Source organism: Excalfactoria chinensis, chromosome 6 (assembly GCF_039878825.1).
Source record: "Excalfactoria chinensis isolate bCotChi1 chromosome 6, bCotChi1.hap2, whole genome shotgun sequence".
NCBI lineage: Eukaryota > Metazoa > Chordata > Aves > Galliformes > Phasianidae > Excalfactoria > Excalfactoria chinensis.
The window spans coordinates 666673-686728 of record NC_092830.1 but is presented as its reverse complement, the minus strand read 5'-3'; the positions used below and the strand labels follow the sequence as shown (position 1 = coordinate 686728).

The window sequence follows — 20056 nt, the reverse complement described above, 5'->3', positions numbered from 1 at the left end:
GCAATGTGTATAATGCATCACATTTTAACCCGGTCTTTTACGCCTCCAGGGATGGAGCCTCTCTGGACAGCCTGTTCCAGCATCTCACTACTCTATCTGTAAAGAACTTCCCCCTGACATCCAATCTAACTCTTCCTTCCTTAAGCTTAAAACCATTCCCCCTTGTCCTATCACTATCTGCCCAAGTAAAAAGTTGATTACCCTCCTTTTTATAATCTCCTTTTAAATACTGGAAGGATGCAGTGAGGTTACTCTGCAGCTCCCTCAGCCTGTCTTTGGAGGGGAAGTGCTCCGTGATGATCAGATTTGACGTATAAGAAGCAATATAAGCAGATTGATGGGATTTTAAAGTGAGAATCTATCAAGAATTAATCAGAGTTTTAGATGGGAGTGCTGTGCAGTAGCAAATGAACCACAACCAGAGGAAGTTCAGACTTCTGTGTTCGGTTGCACTGTGTGCGTCTGACTAATATATCTGTATAGCCATTTAGAGGTATGACTGTGCAGTGTCCACATGTGTAAGGTATGACCTAGCACTGCAAAATTATTTGTAAGCTTTTCCTATTATCTTTTTGTTGCTTATTTCTTTAACTTCCATGTAGGTTCTTAGAAATATCAGGATCACCACAGTGTCATTTTGGTAGGCCCTTTATTGGTATCATTTTCTTGCACACTTATTAAGGAAGATGCCTATGTGGCTAGCTATAGAAGCACTTAAAAAGGTTTTCAGCATTGTTTGACTTGAGTCCTCGCAGAGATGCTGGTCATGTACAGGCCTCTATAATTTTAAGTGAGACGTCCCAGGTAAAGCATTTAGAGGGTAGAGTATTTTCAGAAAGTCACATATATGCACAGGTCCTCTTGGAAGTGCATTTATTCTTCCCCTTGTCTACCCCACATCAGGTTTGTCAGCAGCTGATAACTGATCAGAGTGGAAGGGATTGCAGCTTCTCAGAGTTCCAGCATCTAGAGTGTCTACCCTCAGTATTTTTAACATGCACCGTCATGCCAGCTTGGCTAAATGCTGCTTACAGTTGTGTGCAGGCATTGGGATTTGCTTCTGGTTTACTATGTATAGTTTCCTGCTTGCTCTGCTCAGAATGATAGCCCATGGGAAGTGACTTCTTAGTAACACAGAGGGGTGATATGTAAAAGGGAATGAGAAGTGCAGAAAATTGTAACTTGCATGATCAGTGCTCACTTTGTAGTTTTAACTTAGTTGTATCATTCTTTACCCTTAGGATCTCACCAATTTTGCACTTGAATATTATCAGTATTTACTAAGGCTGCATCTGCTTCGATGGAGAGAAGAAACGAGGAAGTGAGCGTTCACAGAAGTACATGCCTTTGTTGCTTCTGTCTGGATTTTTGCTTGTTAACAAATTCCTTCACCCTCTTAGATCAAGATGTAGTTCATAGTCCTAAATCCAAGCCTACAGCAGGAGAAGAGATAGATGTGGTCATCAGTTTGTGGGATTTTTTTCCATCTCAGACTAGCAGTGCAAGGCTAGGATTAGCTTCTTTCTGCTGGCACCCCAAAGGGTTGTGTAGTACTTGCTTCCCAGCAGATGACTGTGGCTGTGTTCCCTTTGCCTTTCAGCTGTTCTTTAAACTTAGAGGATCATGAGACAGAGGTTGAATAGGTTTAAAAGGCTCTTTGCTGCCCATTACATGAGGCAAATAGGGAGACGTTTTTAGCTAAGTGTATTTCAAAGACTGTTTCTTTTTTCCTGTTTCTGCTGTTATGTTTGTGTCTTTGTTGTCAAAGTGATAACAGTTGTGCTTAAATGCAGTGGAAGGTTTTGTATTTGTTATCAGGGAAGTATTTCAACCATTTTCATACTCATGGCAGCTCATTGTTGAGAACTGAGGATTTTTGATAGTAGGAATTCCTATTTTTGTCTGCTTAACGTCTTGAATTCCAGTCTGTTTTAAGCTCTTTCACATATTTCAGTTCAGCTCACGCTATATTAGATTGTCTCAGCCAATAGTTTTCAGTCTCTAGTACATGACCATTTGGTATTTTGATGGCCAATTCTGCCTGTTTGGATTTGGCAGTTTAGAACTGTGAAGAAATTGTTTTTCCTGAGCTTGCAAATTATATTAGTTTATTCTGGGCTGACTAACTTGGCCGCAGTTCCTCTTTATTGATGCTTTTTGGCAACTAGAACAATTGTCTTAGATTAGCATTTCCTCTTCTGAAGGCTGCCTGGTAGAAGTACAAGCTGGAGAGTTTTCTCAACATACTTGTCAAGTATGTAACTTCTTTTTATGTCATTTTAAAACTTTGTGGCCTTGAAATCTCTAGTATAAGAAAATGAATTTCCTGTAAAGTGTCCCTTTGAGAACAAGAGAATACAACAGAACAAAACCAGAAGTCTGAATAGTAAGATGAATGGTTTCATATCCAAACACTGGCTGCTAAGATCCAGCTCAGATCTGATGTTCTCTAATTAGGTGGCCTTATGAAGAGAGCCAGCACTCGGGAGAAATGGCAAAAATAACTTTACACCAGAATAATCCATTACAGAAATCTACGGGAGCCCATTTCAATATGGAGATTTTAAGCAGAATGTTCCATCTGTGGATTATAAGCTTCTGGTTTTCAGTTTTGTTACTGTGTACGTTCATTGATGAATCTCTGAACTGCTTGACTGTATCATTGTCAAATTACATACTCCTCATAAAAGCAGAATTTCTACTCATCTTTCAAGTAAGAACAGGCAGAGCAAGCCTCTAAATTCACAAGTTGGTTTTGTGCCAGCCTAAAGGAAGCTTCTCTATTTTTGAGTGTTACAACGTGATTAAGTTTTGTAGGAGGCTCACCAGTCCATTAAATCGTGCTTTTGCAGTCATGGGCTTTCTGAATTTCATTTAATTTATATTGTAGTTGTAGCTTGAGTTCAGCTTGTAATGTTTTACTGTTCTTGTTATGCAGTTGTATTTAGAGTCTCATTTAATTGGTTTCCACAATCACCATCCAGATGGACTGAAATTAACGTTGGCTATGAAAATAATTATCAAAGGCTCTCCCATTTTGTATAATGGTTAAAATACGCCAGTATTAGAAAATGTATTGTATGATGTCTTTACAAGTTGCTCTAAGTATAGAATGAAATCATAGAATGGCTTGTGTTGGAAGGGACCTTTAAGACCATCTCATTCCAACCCCCTGCTGTAGGAAGGGTCACCTCCCTCTAGCCCAGGTTGCTCACAGCCCCATCCAGCCTGGCCTTAATTTGAAAATTTGAAAACAGAAGACAGTAAAAGCGGGCAAAAATAAACAAAAGAGACAAAGCCTTTCTGAAATACAAGAAGGAAAATGCTGAACTTTCTAGAATGACTTGATTTTCCCTGCTGAAGATATGCTTAAGTAAATACGGAGCCAGAATTTTTTCCAATGGCTGTGGCTTCTTGCTGCATGCGGGAGATGTTAGCTTAGTCCTATGTGCACAACTGCTCATCTCCTTTAAAAAGAAAGTGCAACATCCAATTTAGCACTCCCACTCACATTTGATTTGCTATGAGGGGCTTGGAAATCTTTTAAACCCGCAATAATGAAAAAATCCTGTTTTCTTCCCTGCAGACAGTTAGCCAGCTCCCACTGACAGCGTCCTTTGCATCCTCCTGCACCATTTCCATCCCCGCTGGAAGGGCTTTCTTGGAAAGGGAGATCTTGCTGGTGTGGGGATGGATGATGGGGCTGTCTCTGCAAAGCTGTAGGAAATATTAAACTGGAAGAGTGGTTCCAAAGGAAATATCTGTCATCTTAGCTTGAACTATACAGGCATCTATGCGTGACAGATCTGCCTTGTTTTGGTGTTTTCCAGCTCCAGCAATTTGAGTGTAAATCCTCAATTAACCTGCTTAAATTCCACTGTTACCTGTCCTGAGCAAGAATTGTGGATATTAGTAGGAAGCTCCTTTTGAAAATAATAATGATTCGATTAATATTGTTGGCGTTTAAACATTTATCATTATATTTGAGTTAATGATCCTTTAAACGATACTCAGGTCTCCCAGAATTGTATTTGTAAGCTTTTGGAAAATAGTTTGTATTCTGGGTTTTATTTTCAAGCTGCGTTGCAGGAAGATGATTTGTTACTGTTGGTTCGTATTTGTGAGATTGTCTTAGTAATATTGAAGTGCTGTTGGTAACGCAAATTCACACTTGCCACATATAGATAAAGGCTATGTGAAAGATGGAAATGAGAGAAGTTATGTAGATCTGGAGAGTTATGAGAACAGAAGCAGAAGTCATTAGAGAGTCTGTATAGGAGTGTGCTTTTCTTGTCTCTCAATGAACTTAATGAGGTAGGAGAGAGAATGTGTCTTGTCTTGCATCTCTTGTAAATAGCATTGAGAAGGGGAGACAGATATCACTGTTTTCTTTTTCTAAGTTACTCATAGGTGCACACACAGAAGTAAATTAACTTAGACCTTCCTAAAGAAGCTGCTCCATCACAGTAAAATCCCTTCTGGTTGGGCCACAGTGACTTAAGGCAATTCCGAACCTCCAATTGTGTGACACCAGTGTGGCGTGTCTGCCTTGAACCACTTGGAAGAAGAGCAGGGGAAAACTAGCGAAATAAGCTGTTTGCTGCCTAGATTTACCAGGTCTGTGTTGCATGTGCTTGAAAGTGATCGAAGAGCAGAATGCGTAGATAGATTTTCAGGGTGGGAATCTGAGTGCTCTTGTGTGGCAGCTGAGAGTGCTTCAGGCTCCTTTGCTCTCTTGTTTGCTACCCTGGTGTTGTCCTTCCAAGGGAAGAACTGGGTCCAATGCTTCCTTTCCTTTGACAGCTGCAAGAGTGAGGGGCTGGAGGGACTTGGATTAGGACTAGGTGAAAGCAAATCTTTGTGGGTTTTTTTCTTAGCAGAAAAACAAAGAAGAAAGGAATCGATTTTTTTAGTTGTCTTGGCCTTGACATTCTGCTGCTGTGCGGGAGGAGGAGAGCTGTTGTCCTGGGAAGTTTTAGAGGGGAGTTGTATTATACACACATTTCATTTCTTATTTGAGAAAAAGAAATAGTTTTAGGCAGCAACATTGGGTATGTTAAGGGTTTTGGAAGCTAGGGTGAGAAAGAGATTGTACTGTGAGGAGTAGAAAGAAATCCAACCAGTTTGATGCTTAGTGTTTACCTTGATCTTTATTACTTCTGGTGGGCCTTACCTAATGAAAGAAATGCTTAAAGACGTTGGCATAGCCCAGAGAAAAAAATGATATCTGTGGTTTATATTACACTGTTGTAGCTATAGGAAGACAAGGAAATTGGGTGCCCCATCCCTGGAGGCATTCAAGGCCAGGCTGGGTGTAGCTCTGGGCAGCCTGGTCTGATGGTTGGTGAGTTGGAGTTGGAACTGGATGAGCACTGTAGTGCTTTTCAGCTTAGGCCATTCTGTGATTCTGTGGTTGCCGAAGACACTGGAAGTGCCACGTCTGGGATCCTTTCATGCTTTCTAGCATATCAACTTTGTGAGCAATTGCAGAAAGCAGTGTCTTGAAAAGTCAGGAGCAGATGGCAGAGTCGGAACACTGGGGAGAGATTCTTGATCTGAGTCTGCAATAGCTCAGCTTGTGGAGCTCCATTCCTTAAACAAGAACACTGTGGAAAGTTCTACTCTTCCTAAAAAGGCTGCTGTGACTAATTTTGTTCAGACTTTTACTGTACTTCTTGTGTGCAAATCAGTGAGGATGAGGAGTGGCTGAAAGCTACTGTAGTATCATGGTGAGATACATTGGGCACAAAAGTGGCCTCAGTGCTTTCCTAATCTTGCTTGGTTTACTCGGTTCTGTCATTAACACTTAACACATTAACAGAGAGGATCCAGGAAAAGGTTTTAATGTGTAAATTCATTTCATGTATCCTTGAGATGTCATTCTTTTAGAAAATAGTCTAAGCTTTTATGTCTGTAGTGGGTACATTGTCACTTCTTAGGTTCATAGGGCTATCATGGTGATTAATGAAGATCTTACATTCAACAAACAATCTAATCGGGGTAAACAATAGCATTTCCTTACAGCTTTTTCTTAGCAAAACAAGTTTTAATTCTGCAAAGACGTGAACCTGACTTTGAAATGTATGTATGCACTAAGTTCTTGTGTGCTGGCAGTGGGGCTGGAGGCACAATGAGGAGAGGTTGGAGGTGCCCCAGCTGCATCCAGGAGCACCTGGGAGGTTCTTAAGCAGGAGCTCTGTGATTTATTCTTCATTTCCTGTGCTTCAGTTTTCTTTAAGTGGGCCTGTCTGTTATAGTACTTTCGACTTTTTTTTCCCTAACAGGTTTTGGATAGTTTTCCAATATGTCATCAGTGAGATTTTTCTGCCCCAAATCTGTTATTGCCATGGAGGAAATAGATTTGATTGTAAACTGAGTAGGTCAACCATACGTTGAAAGACTGTAAGGATTCTCCATAGACTGGTCATTATGAAGCTGTGACCGTTAGGATGCATTGATGTCGTGCAGGGGAAAAGCATAGAGGTGTTGTTCTCATTAACACTTGTAATTAACTTTTAATCGATTCTTAGGAAGATAAATGGCTTCATTATAATGTCTTAAAATTAACACCTTCACCCAAATTACACATTCATGGGTATTTCCCTAGCGTTCTTATAGCAAAACATAAAATTCTCGTGTCTTCTCAGTTGTGTGTAGCCGCACTTCCAGAGTCAGATGAATGAGAATACCTTTCTCACAGAATGGCCTTGTTAAATTTACATGATCCTATTCATCATGCCTTAATTTAATTAAGAGGAAGGAAAACAACTGGTCAGCATTGGAATTGTGCTCTAGTGCCTCTAGGAGAAATGAGTATGAATTGCGTCCGTCCTTATCAGGGCAGTTACATAATAACCAGAATTGCGTAGCTGATGCTGAACTCTGAGGCTTAGTTATGCTCAGAAGAGCAAATACCAACTGGACAAAATCTAAAGGTTTATCTATTGCATTCACCAGCATCTTCTGCATGTAGAAGAGCGAGCGTGAGATTTGATTATGTTGATTTTGAAGAACATGGTACATAAACTGTTGAAATTGAAGTAGTTCTTCGGAGATCAATGATTAAAACATCATTAGATTTAACAAACTTTAATTAAAATGGAAACTTTTAATGTATCTGTCCATTCTAGCTGACTACGTTTGTCTAAGCATGGATTCTGTAATGACTGGCAGAAGTGAAACGCCTAAATCACAGCATATAATAAAAAACATGCAATGTGCATTAAAACTTGATACTCTTTTTCTGTTTCTTTAGGCTACAGACCCAGATGCGGGTGTTAATGGTCAAGTTCATTACAGTCTGGCAAACTTCAAGAATCTTTTTCGAATCACTTCAAATGGCAGCATATACACAGCCGTTAAGCTGAACAGAGAAGTACGAGACTATTATGAACTTATTGTTGAAGCAACAGATGGAGCTGTGGACCCTCGCCGTTCAACACTAACTTTAGCAATCAAGGTGCTGGATATCGATGACAACAGCCCTGTTTTTACAAATGCTTCCTACTCTGTCTTGGTGCCTGAAAATCTACCACCTGGCACTGTCTTCCTGCAGATAGAGGTAAGAAAGCGTTATGAAGGGAAGAAAACGTTTTGTAGATGTACTGTGCATGTTTTTAGTTAATTTGTCAGAGAGACAAATAAAGAATGCAAGCCGAAATAAGGGCAGGTGTGATACTTAGACTGAAAAATTCACGACCTTTAGATGTCAGTTTGTTGAGGCTTGCTTGGAAAGAAGAGCAATTATATATAAAATTGAAGAATGCTGCTACTGTCACATTTTGGAGTAAATGTTCTGTAAAACTACAGAATTTACTTTATGTGCTTTTGGTTTCTGCTTGAAAACTCATCATGCTGCTCCTAGGTTCATTCATGTAGGTTGCGAAAGATAGAGCTTTGTCTCAATGGATTCAAACGTTTAAGTTAAACCTACACGTCTACTCTCTCATTGTATGTAGTTCGCTCTGAAAGTAATGCCTCCTCTTTCTTTCCATGGAAACTACAGCAGCTACAAAGTGAACAATGACAGTAATTGATAGAGCAAGATCATAGCTACAACACACTATTTTTCAACATAATCACCACCGTTAGCTATTCATTTTCATCAGCAATGAACAAGAGCCTGCCATACTGCCAACATCCTCCTCTGATTTTTTGGGCCAACACAGCAAAATAGGAGGCATTACTTTCAGAGCCGCCCTTGTAATTAATGGAGGCTTGTAGTTGTTTCCAGGGTGATCAACCGAATATCAAGATTGTCATCTGAGATAGCAGTGGGCACCTGAGGTGTGTCTTCTCTTCGTTGACTACAGGAAATAAATAAATAAATAAATAAAAACAGAAAAACATAACCAAATGAGAGTTACTTGTTAGTTGTTCTAACTCATGCTTAAGATGGATCTCTATAGCTGAAATTCATTTCCCATAAGCTGGCAAGAGCCTCCTGATGTTTTGGTCAGCATACCTTAATGAGAAGCTGTCTGCAGGCAAATTGTAAGTCAGAGGAACAGCTTAAACAATTGCATCATATTCCTCCTAATGAAAATTAATATTCTTTGTCTAAATCTAAATACTGGTATGAAATAAAACCATCAGTGTTGCTCTGCGGAGTTAGGTCAAAGATCTGCTTAGCCCAGCGTCCTCTCCCTGGCAGTGGCCAATAGTGGCTGCCCAGGGAAGAGACCAAGAACAGAAGCTTATGTTGAGTCTTGCCCAGAATACTGTGCTCATTTCATGTGGCATGTTTTAATTGAATAACCTCCAGTGGATTACTGTACGGTAGTATTAGGTATTAGAATAATGTAACAAAATGTATTTACAGTTCCTGTAAGATGAGTTTTGTTTGCTTTGAATTATTTTTTCTTTTTCTGTATGACATGCTCTAGGCAAAAGATGTTGATCTTGGTTCTAACGTTACCTATCGAATCCGGACGCAGGAAGCACTAGAGTATTTTGCACTGAACAAGTATACAGGCGAGTTATCTCTTCTGAAGTCCTTGGATTATGAGTCATTCTCTGACACAGATGCAACTTTCACCTTCCTTGTGGAAGCCTTCGACAGCAAGGGCACTATGCCTCCAGGTCTTGCTACTGTCACAGTGAGGGTGAAGGTAAGAGCAGCTGGTTGGTTGATAGCATCCTCTGCTTTTTATTACAGAACATCTTCACAGCCCTTACAGGCATCCCAGTGACAACGCAGGGGCACAGTATGTCTGCTTTCCTGCTTTTTCACTTGTGGGAAGCTACTGCCTTTTTCTGACAGCAACTTGTTCTGTCAAACATGCACTTTATAACTGCTATAATTGCTTTGCTATGTGCAATTACATAGTTAAATCTTGGTTCATAGCTCTGTGAAGTACGGGAATAGCTGACAAACATGAAAACATTTAATCCCTTAGAACTGCTGCAAGATTGAAGTAAGTACCTAATGGAATTGTTTGCAAAAATGACACCATCACGTTTCATTTAAAGCTGTCATAAATTGTAGTATTATGAACCATTCAGGTGTATTGAGTGCTGATGTAGCACACTAAGTCTTATATTTTAGTTTCAGCGTCTTGAAGATACAGAGCTGCAAAGAAACAGGCTTATTCAGTGGTCTCATGCTATGAATTACTTTTATGCCATGAGTTACATCACCTCTGTTTCTGCTGTCTCACCAGTAATGGGGGGATAATGGTTTTCTGCTTAGTAAGGATCCATGTATTTGTAGCAGAGGTAGTAGCTCTCCACCAGTCTTCTGTTGGTTCATGCACTCGTGTCCAAGGATAGTTTAGAAAATTCTGTTTAGTCTCAGTGCTGTGGCCAGAAAGGGACCTGAAAGGGAATACAAACAGGTTATATTTTACATGAGAAAGGAAGAGAAGGAGGGGGAAGAAGTAAGAAAAGAGGTAGAAGAAAACAGCAAAGGATTGACTATTGTCATATTCCTCTCAGGGCTGACTTTTTCAACCCATCAATTATGTCAGCTGAATAACTGCAGAGTTAAGTTAATGTGTAGGTCTCAGCCATGGGCGGCAGGTAGGAGAGTGGTGCTGTCAGTGGCTCTTAAGAGTGGGGAAGGGCTTGTGGAAAAAACTGTTTAATATCTCACTTGGTTGGACAGATGCTGTTAATGGATACATATCAGAGAGGTGCTGTAGATTTAGAATCTTGATCAGAAGAAAGATCTAGAACGATAATAAGGGATTATTTGGAGGCTATGGAGGAACTTCACTTAAATTCAGAATTCTTGGGGGGGGGAAAACCAAAGGGGATTGAAACCAGAACCTTATGTGAAAGAAGGGTGTCTAGGACAACTAGAATTCAAGAGCAGCTGAAGAACAGGGAGAGCAGCTGGCCCTTAGGTGTGAGAAGCAATGGAAAAGCAACAGTACGCTGCAGTGTGGTTTGGGTTTGTTCTCATCTGCCCTTGTTAAGAAGGGAGAGAGCTAACGTGCCTTGACTGGGGATGGAAAGTCCAGATCAGTGCTGAGATGGCACAGTACTGAAGTTCTCTTGACAGAAGCATTCATGCTGCACAGGGCCAATGTCAGTACATCGTGGCAAGCTGATAGAGGATGCTGATCTCTGGTCAGCAGCTTGGTGGGGATGTTTTTAGGATACTGACTCAGGTCTTGAATGCATGGTGGCATAAATGACTCTGTATGAAGCAGCCTAGCCCTCACTTGTCTGTTGTCTGATCACAGACCAGTCTTTTATTCCTCTGCAGTCATAACTGCAGCTGTTGCTGTAGGGCACAACTGAATTGAAAACTCCTGCTGAGTACATTTGTTGTTTCATGGGTGTGGTTTATATTTTTTGAGTGAAGACTTCAGTGCAGGGAATCATAGGGGTTTTAAAACTGGTAATCTTTGCCAGACAGTCTCCCAGCACAGAACCTGCATGTGGGGATTGGGTGCTTCTGTGTGGGGATGCACATCCCCTGCCACAGCTCTGCAGCCATCGTTCCTGCTGAGCCTGCTTGCTCTGGAATAGGAGTGCAGTGTGTTCTTCTTACTTGTAAACGTACTTTCATTTTATTTAAATTAGGAAATAAACCAAGTGCATGTCTATTGTAGCCCCTATAACAATAGCTATGCAAACTTTGTTAACTCAGTTTTGTTAACTCAACTTTGCAGACTTTGTTGACTCGAAACTGACAAGAGAAAACCAGAAGCCAGCAGTAAGACAATATTTGGACCAGGCAGGGAATTTATGTAACCATGAGGGATACTGTCCTCTTGAGCCTGTTCTTCTCTATTAATATTCATTATTTTTAACAGCCCAGCTTTTAAATAGGGAACATTATATTTTTTCCTCTGTGATAGGATTCTGTTAACCAACTATGTACAACATCTGATGGTGTCATCTATTATTTATGTGATGTAAAAGTGAATGAGCAGCGGTGCAGCATACCCATAATCACAGAGATCTTTGTAGCTGGGAGGAGGGTGAATACATGCTGTGACTTTCTTTAGACGCTCAGCCTTTGGTGTGACAAGTTACAAATAGTTTATATTAACCTTCCTTGAACTTGATCAAAGCACAGACTGCAAAACAACTTAATCCGTTACCTGCACATCAGTGTTGAAATACATTCTTTGCTGCTGCTGCAGCCAAGTGGCCCTTTACGATGTATGACTTCGACTCTTTATTCAGAGGAAATTGAAGATAAATTAAAGAGCTGTGTGTTTAGTGAGGAAATGCATCCTGCCCCGACTATGCCTTTAAAAAGCTGCATGTAACCAGAAAGTAGTTTTATTAGCCTCCTTAAAACAAAATTTCATTTATTTCCTTCTCTGGTTTCCTGTATTTATAAATCAGGCGCTGTTGTATTGTTGGTAGTACTGAAGAGGAATAGTGTGAGTGGCATGGAGTTCCTTTAGGCAAATAAAATAACAACAAAAAGCAGACAAACAGAAAAGCCACACAACTTTGGAACCTCACACAGCCTGAGGGTTTTCATTTTTCTTCAGATTTCTTCTTACGTAGGCTTTCACTATAATTGGAAGGTCCTGATGAGTCGTCTTATCTTGGGATGGATGGAGAGATTATACAAGCATTCATTCTTTTTAACTGATAGTTGTAAGCTGGTCTGTAATGAAGAACGCAAAACTTACTTTGTTTTGTGTATGTAGATATATGTGAATATACATATAAAGTCCTGCAACTTAGAAGCAGTTCTTTAGATCTTGAAAGTGTAGTTTAAGAAACGAAAACACAAGCAACTCCAAGAGACAATTTATTTGCCACTGTTAAGGCCTCGTTTCTCTCATCATGTTAACAGCAGAGATTTGCATTTGTGCAAAGTATGAGAGAGCTGAATTATCTGCTAAGGGTGTCTGTCGTGCATACTGCACTAGGAAGCACCCTCTCTTGTTATAGATGTTTCCAAGTACTGGGAGAAACGGAATCATTACTGTTCAAATGTTGTGCTTATATTAGGATTTACTATGGTGGTAAAGCTTCTTCGGAGAAAAAAGACTGAGTTTTTTTCTTTTATACGCCACTGTTAAATGAATAATGTGTGTCTAAATGTACATGGTAAGAATCTTTGTATCGTGGGGCCTGTAAACAACTTGCATGTTACGACCTTCTCTTATCAGTAGTACCATCATTATTTTTTCTATCAGTTTCTCTCTTTCTTATTATAATTGCTTTTTCCTCCTCCTTCTGCAATCTGGGAAAAGATTACTTTTTACTTTTACAAGCAGAGTATATAGTATAATGCAGCCATTAGCTCTGGCTGGTGATTCAAAGTGATAGAGCAACATGAATAAATAAAAACTGATCTGTATGTTGCTAGTAATGCTCTATTACAGTTCTACCAGCAAAACAGTTCATGTAATTCCTGCCGTGCCTTAATCCCAGTGGGTTGTTATCGTAGAATGAATTTCCAGATGTGATAAAACTGACTATGCCCATTTGTCCAAAGGGATGGTGAATTCCCAAACTACAGCTGTCAAAGTAATTTTCCAAGGGAAGCACAACACTGAGAAAATTCACCATTTAAAATACTCCTCCTGCTTCTCTGCAATAGAGGCTGGAGGCTTCGGGAGCTCAGTTAGTTTGTTTTCACTGCTGTCAGATGATTCACTTTTTTATTGGAGATTGGAGCCATGTTTTTGTCTTTTTTTTTTTTTTATCTGCCAATGTTTTTAGTAACAGTATGTTTACAACAAATGTGTCATCTGGGATTTCATAGTCTTTTTTTCTTTGAGTGTCCAAAGATCCTTTTATTAGCCAGAGCACAGCTCACACCAATAGGAGAAGTGCCTGCCTAGAACTGTTGCTTGTGAGCTGCGAGAGTCTCCTGTGTCAAGTGGCCATTAGTTTTCTAGTCTGGTTAAAAATCCCTGGTGGCAGGAGGAGAACTGCCATCCAAACGTTAGCCCCGCATATGTGGAGAGCAGACTTGAGGCTGCTTGGGGAAATAACTAGCCAAGTAACCTGGGAAACCTGCCTGTGTGGAGGTAGTGGGGAACCCAGCTGGTGTCATCTTTTTGCGTTTCAGTAAAGTTTTCAGTTCTGTTTCTTTACAGCATTCTTCTGGACCAAATGCCCAGCATACAGCTAGACACAACCGTAATGAGATGGATGGGTGAGCAGTAGGCTTGACAGGTCAGGCTCATAGAGGCAATAGTGAATAGGGCTACACCAGCCTGGTGGCTGCTTACTGGTGGCATTCTGCAGGGCTCAATTTTAGGGCCAGTTCTCTGCAATGTATTCATCAGCAACTTGGGTGCTTTGCTTAAAGTAAGTTTGCAGGTGCACTTAACTGGGGGGAGCTTTCAACTCCCTTGAGAATGAAGAGGCCTTGCAGAGATCTTGACAAATTGGAGGTCTGGGTGGTCACCAGCTGCATGAAGGACTGGGCAGTCTGTTCCATGCCCTACCACCCTCTGGTGCAGAACTTTTCCTTGACCGCCTCCCCCTACAACCTAAGTTTTGAATCAACAATAGACAGGAACATAACTTTTGGCTCATCAGTGGAAGCTTCACTTGTGTCTTCTTCCTAATGAGCACACGATCAGCAGTAAGTCATTGTTGGGATTTTTTGTTTTGGTGGGATTGAATTGCAGTAACAATGAGTATCTGCTGTCAGAATGCAGGTAATGAGGGATGCATGAAAGTGAAATACACTAGTGAGTCAGTGAAGGTCAAACATGTCACCGGCTTCTAATATGTCTAAAATAAAATGTAGTAATTCTTTCTCAACACATTCACATCTGTAAATTAATGTTTCTTTTCCAACATGTAAAAAAACCAACCTGTTTTTCCTTGTAAATGGGGCAGTCCAGCACAGTGGCAGCCCACTTACTTATTTTTCACTTTTTTTTGTGACTTTAATGTCATAATGGGAAGTGTTGGACTGCATTTTATCAATCCCAACTTACCTGTTCAATCACCTGCTGAAGTCATTTGTTGCCTCGTATATTCCACTATGAACTTAATCCCTTAACTTATATTAGGAGCTACTTGAAGGCTTGCTAAACACTAAATATGAGTTCATGCAGTTTGTTGCATTATTCTGTCGGTGCCATCACAAAGACCATCAACTTGCTGTTGAAAGTTACTCAACACTGCTTGATTCTCTAACATCAGGCCTTGTGTGTTAGCGTGAGGCCGATACCGAAATCCAAAAGGTAATCCTATCGCTCGTTCCAGTAATTTTCAAATACTGGCTTAATGTCATTGTAATTAAAGGAAATAGAAAATTGAAATAATACAGTGGCAGATGAAAATGTAGGATCCTGAAGAAGGGTTTGCTAGCAAACGTTGGTTTGTACCTTGAGAGAATGATTATACCAGGTGAGATGCGTGAAACTCAAAGGTGATGCGTGTCATGTGTTGATTAAAAGAAGCTTGGGAAATGGCATAGAGTGGCAAGGGTCTTAGAGTTTCTGGTGCTTGAATATCTGTTGATTTTTGTGGGTTTTTTAGTCACAGCTTTGAAGGGATGCTCTTATGTATGAGTTAGAAGCAATAACAGAACATCTTTTAATGCTTAGGTGACTGTCGATAATAAACTTCCTAATGCATATGGAAAACCAGTTTTAGAGCTAAACATCCGTGAGTTGATCAGTGAGTTGTGCTCACCTTGGAATGATGTATTTGGGAATGATCTCCTCCAAGGGGAGACGGGGCTGTGGGTGCCCTTAGGACCATGAGTTCATGTGGCTTTAGGGGATTTTCATTCTCCTTAATAAGGTATTTTGAACTTTGCATTGAGAAACATCTTTCAGTGGCTAAAGAAAACTCAAGAGGAATAATGGCTGTCAAGTACATCGATATAAAAAGAAAAAATGCTCTGTAGAAGAGAGTTTGAAGGGGGAGAATAGAGGAGTGCTGTTTCTGTGGTAATCCCTGGTGTTTGGAAACCTCTGCTGGCTACTTGAACGCTTGGAGGCAGCTTGGATGGGAAGCCACCAGCTCTGAGCTCTTGTATTGTGCACATAGACTTAGCTGACAGATGTTCAAAACAAAAGGGCAGCAGAAAACCAAGTGTAAACTAACTGGAGAAAAATGGAGCAAGTACAAACATTTTAGTGTGCTGTCAGTTATGTTTTGAAGTAAACTTCCTTGCTCCCTCCCTTACTGGAATTATGTTAATATACATTTAAGTTTAGAGGAAGTAGGAACCACTTTTAATAAGATACATTGTTTTTTGGTGTTTTTGCTTTCTGTTTATTGCATATCATAAAAGCCAGTAGGCTGCAGATTATCTGTAAATGCCTGATATGTATTTATTAGCTCAGATACCATTCCGATTCTTATAGTGAGGGCATGTTTATTTACACTTAGATACAGGTGACTAGAAACCTCAGTACCAGTAGCTATAATCAAAGAATATAGTCCTAAAGTCGTAGGTAAACCCCACGGATATACTTAAAAATCCTTGGTGAAATTATTAACAGTCCACAAATACATGACATTTACAAAGCTAATTTCCCTAACCAACCTAGAGTGATTTTGTCAATAGATCAGAAATAGAACAAAGTGTTTGTTTGTAGAACTGTGGAAGTTTTGGTTTAGGAGCTGAGGAGAGAGACGAGAAGAAAGAGCAGCTTAGCGCAAGACTGGGTTTGTAGTGCAGGCCTCACAAGTTGGCACTCCCGCATTCATGTTCAGTTGATATGGTAAAAATCTTCTTACGGACTCTAAGTGGTCTAGAAACATCAGCAGTACCACTGAGCTTGCTGTCTTTTGTTTGGGCGTTTATCCCTCTGGAACTGTTCAGCTGCTTAATGACTGGATTTTGCCGCTACAGAATTGCAGCTATTTTAATAAATAATCAATACTTGATTATAATTAGGCCACGTGCAGAAAGAAACAGGAGCTAAAAGAAAAAAAAAAAACACAACCACCAAGCTGTTTCTATCAAATGTATAAAATGACTACTAGATGAAAAAGGCATAAGCCTGTTTCCACGGGATGACAACTGGGAGAGGGTAAAGCACTGATTTTCATTGTATGGGCTGGAGGAGGAGAAGCTTCATTCCGACTTGGTAGGGCTGCCCCCTAGTGCACTGCAGGCTGCAAAAAGAAGTGCAGCGGTGGAATTCCTTCTGCATGATTAAATGGCTTTTGCACAGATGATTATGACTGAGATAGATAGATGCAGATGTGTATCCGTATGTATATTAGTGTGAATATATAAAATAATATTGAAGTGTCACCTTGCATTACTTCTGTTTGTGTCAAGATAGCTGATGAAAAACAAGGTTTCTACCAAAACACGTTTTCTCTTTTTTATTATTTTTCAGAAAGTCTGCACTAATGATGCTCAAATCAGTCAAATCTCTCACTCTAATGTTACCTGCCGTTAGTTAAAATAGAGGGGCAGTGACAAGCTAAAGCTGTAGTTGAGTAAAGTGAGCAGGGGCCAGGTCCTGATCCCATCACAACTTCTTTGTGTTGTAATCCCAGTGCATTTTTCTTCTTCTGGCAAGAAGAATTGCCCAAATGTCTTGGGACTGCCACGGCAGCTCTTGGCATATTTGACTGTTTCAGGCTTTGCTGCTCAGGGTGTGTTTACGAAGCGTAGGGTTTTATTTTCGTACAGGCAACTGGGGATCCTTCAGCAGATGGGACTGTAGGATCCAGTGCAAAGTCACAGAGGAGCACTGGCACCTCTCTGGTTTGTGCCTGTCAGAAATAGCAGTGGCTCCATGGTGGAGGAGGTGTGGAATGGGCTGAGCTAGGCTAGCTTCTCCTCTGTGTGCACTGTAGGTAGTGTTGGGGGGCAGCAATGATACAAAGAAAGCAGTCATTTGAGTCCATAATGTGCATTTCAGAATCACAGATATCACAGACTGGCCCGGGTTGGAAGGAACCTCAAGGATCATGAAGTTCCAACCCCCCCACCACAGGCAGGGCCACCAACCTCCACATGTAATACCAGCCCAGGCTGCCTAGGGCCGCATCCAACCCAACCCTGAACACCTCCAGGGGTGGACGGGGCATCCACAGCCTCTCTGGGCAGCTGTTCCATCACCTCAGCACCCTAATAGTAAAGAAGTTCCCCCTGGTATCCAACCTCTCCCCACAAGTCAAAAGTCTGTTGTTATCTGTGAAGCCTGTTTACGTTTACAAGTTAATTTTGTGCTGGGAGTACTGTACTGCAGATATTTTCTTCTGCACTGGTTGTGTATTGCCATCCCACATTGGCGGTACCACCTAACTTGGTTTTAGCGCTTTACTGCTGGTGACTGCCTTAATGGTTTCTAAATTACTTATTGATTTGCTTCTCGATGCCTTTCCTCCCACACGTTCCCTTCTCCTCATTGACATTCCTTGATGGGTATCTTAGCTCACCAACATTTTTGTTCATCGTTCTCATAATATCTGTAGATCAGTCAGCATTTGTTCACTCAAATCTTTCTGATTTTATTTTGATGTGTCTTGTTCAGAGTGTAATTGTAAGTGGCTGGAGCTGAGGGTGATGTCTGAGATAACAAATGAGTTGGCATTAAGAAATCTCTTAAGTCTTCATTTAGTTTTGGGACTACACGTGTGAGTCCTCAAAAATGTCAGTATTTGAGTATGTATGCTTCCCATAATGCGCTTCCTTCGTGCTTTAGATTCTTAATCTTTCTGAGAGGGAAGAAGTTCTGCTGTCTTGCTCTTATGTGCTGCCTGGCAAGAGCAATGTGATGCCAAGCCAGAAGCGTTAGGTAAAGGGAAACTGTGATAGGGGGGAAAGCTTTAGGTTTTTTATGCTTTGACTTTGAGTCTTTGTGTAAACAAAAGCATTCAAAAGTATAATAAATCTTTGGCTGGATGAGCAGTGACACAAAAATTTTGTACTTATATACAAATACATGGCTGCTATTACCTTACTGTCAAAATACACGGCCCAAGTATTTCAAAGCAAGATATATAGAGCGCATTACCTGTATTTCCCATTTACATTTTTGTGTGTGCTTGGTAGTTAATATCAGCCTGGATTTATACGAATGAAGCAAAGGAATGTGAATAGTTGTAAGATGCTTGCACGGTTTGGCCACAGGAGCATGCACACCACAATAACACACTACTTGTTATTGTGGCTTTGTGGTAGATTACCACTCTATCCCTAACCTGTAGTAATTGATTGCACCAGTAAGCCACGTACATTCCAATGCAAAGTCAGGTTTTTGTGGTTAAGCTTTCGTGTATAAGGTCATCTTCAGTGAGACAGCTGTGCAAGAGCATGTCTGTCAGTGTCCATAGTCTCAAGTCATGTCACAGGCCCAGCACTTGCTCTGCAATGTTATGTTTTTATCCAGAGTTCTTCTGTCATGAGAACTTGAAAACTGTATCTCTCTATCAGTCAGAGCAGTCCTCCACGCTGTGCAGTAGTCACTGTGAAGTCCACTGTGATGCAAGGGGAAGTCTAACTGCAGAGGCCACAAGGTTTGGGAGGACTGTGATCTCTTAAGCTCTTCTTGAAGTACAGAGTTTGGTATCCTCCTGTACTCCTAACAAAATGAGATTTGTATGGTATCCATCTTCAGTGTTTGTGCTTTTTGCCCCTTGTGACCTTTTCAGTACCCTTAAGTGCCCAAAGTTTATGGGGAGAAACATTAATTGCTTAAGGGAGATGATCATGTGTGGAGGAAATGCCCCAGCACACCTGTAACAAAACTACTTCTTGCTGCATGGAAAGTAGCTGGAATTCTACCACGTAGAACAGGTGGCTGCTTTAAGATTGAGCAAGAGATGAGCTACAGGGAAAAGCACCTGGGGCTGTCCTGCCTAGGGATCGCTGAAATGTTTTCTGTCTATCTGATTGGCTTGCATTGGGTTTGTGATGCACAGTCATGCATAAAGCTCCGCTCAGAGGACAGATAAATTAGGACAGAAAGCCTTCTGCCTTTCTGCTTAATATTTCGCTTTGTATTCCTGGATATTTTCTATTGATCCATGTATCTTGAAAAATAGAGTTAGTAAGTAGAATGACTTAGTCATTTTCTATAGCAGAGCATGTAGTGTATCATCTTTCAACAGGATTAGCCTTTCCAGCACTTTAAGTCGCAGACTTTCAGGAGCTAAGGTACACAAAAGATAACAAAAACATCACATGGTGATTCCCCGGCAGTGAGCAAACAGCTGAGCGTGATCTGCTGCTTCTGCACTGAGGAACCAAGGCTGGGTATGGCTGGGGGTAGGAGGTCAGGAGAAAGAGGAGGTTGTGATTTTGTTGTTGTTTTAAAGACAAATAGAGGGATGGATTATTCCAGGAAAAAATCAAGTCATTGTAAGCATTGTACTGGGTTGTTAGCCCAGGTGGAGCCTTCTTACAGGACAGAAGGTGTCTTGTCTGTGCGCTTGCTGTTTATAAAAGGCTGTGTATATCCCACTGAAAAACTTCCAGGGTCTACAAAATATGGCATTCTCAAGCAAACAGATTTACACAGTTATAATAGCTGTGCACGTAGCATTGTAGGAAATTCCTCATCTCATACTGGAGATGGCTTTCAATACTCAGATTTTGTTTGCCAAGGTTTCCTGTACCCAGAGATACTTTTTTGTCTGCTGTAAAGAAACTCATTCTGCATCTTTTCATCGTGGTCAAATGGGCTGTGAATGG

General features: G+C 40.7%; 1 protein-coding gene across 11 annotated transcripts in view; it reads left to right on the top strand.

Moving 5' to 3' along the window:
* PCDH15 (protocadherin related 15) overlaps window positions 1-20056 on the top strand; it is a 597589-nt gene that overhangs the window by 490034 nt on the left and 87499 nt on the right. For all 11 annotated transcript variants that reach the window (XR_011904016.1, XM_072339847.1, XM_072339849.1 and 8 more), the window contains 2 exons: window positions 7256-7561; window positions 8886-9110. Coding sequence is in view for 10 of the 11 variants with exons in the window: in XM_072339847.1 (XP_072195948.1) it covers window positions 7256-7561; window positions 8886-9110 (531 nt within the window). In the remaining variant the exon portion in view is untranslated. The remainder of the gene's footprint in view (window positions 1-7255; window positions 7562-8885; window positions 9111-20056) is intronic.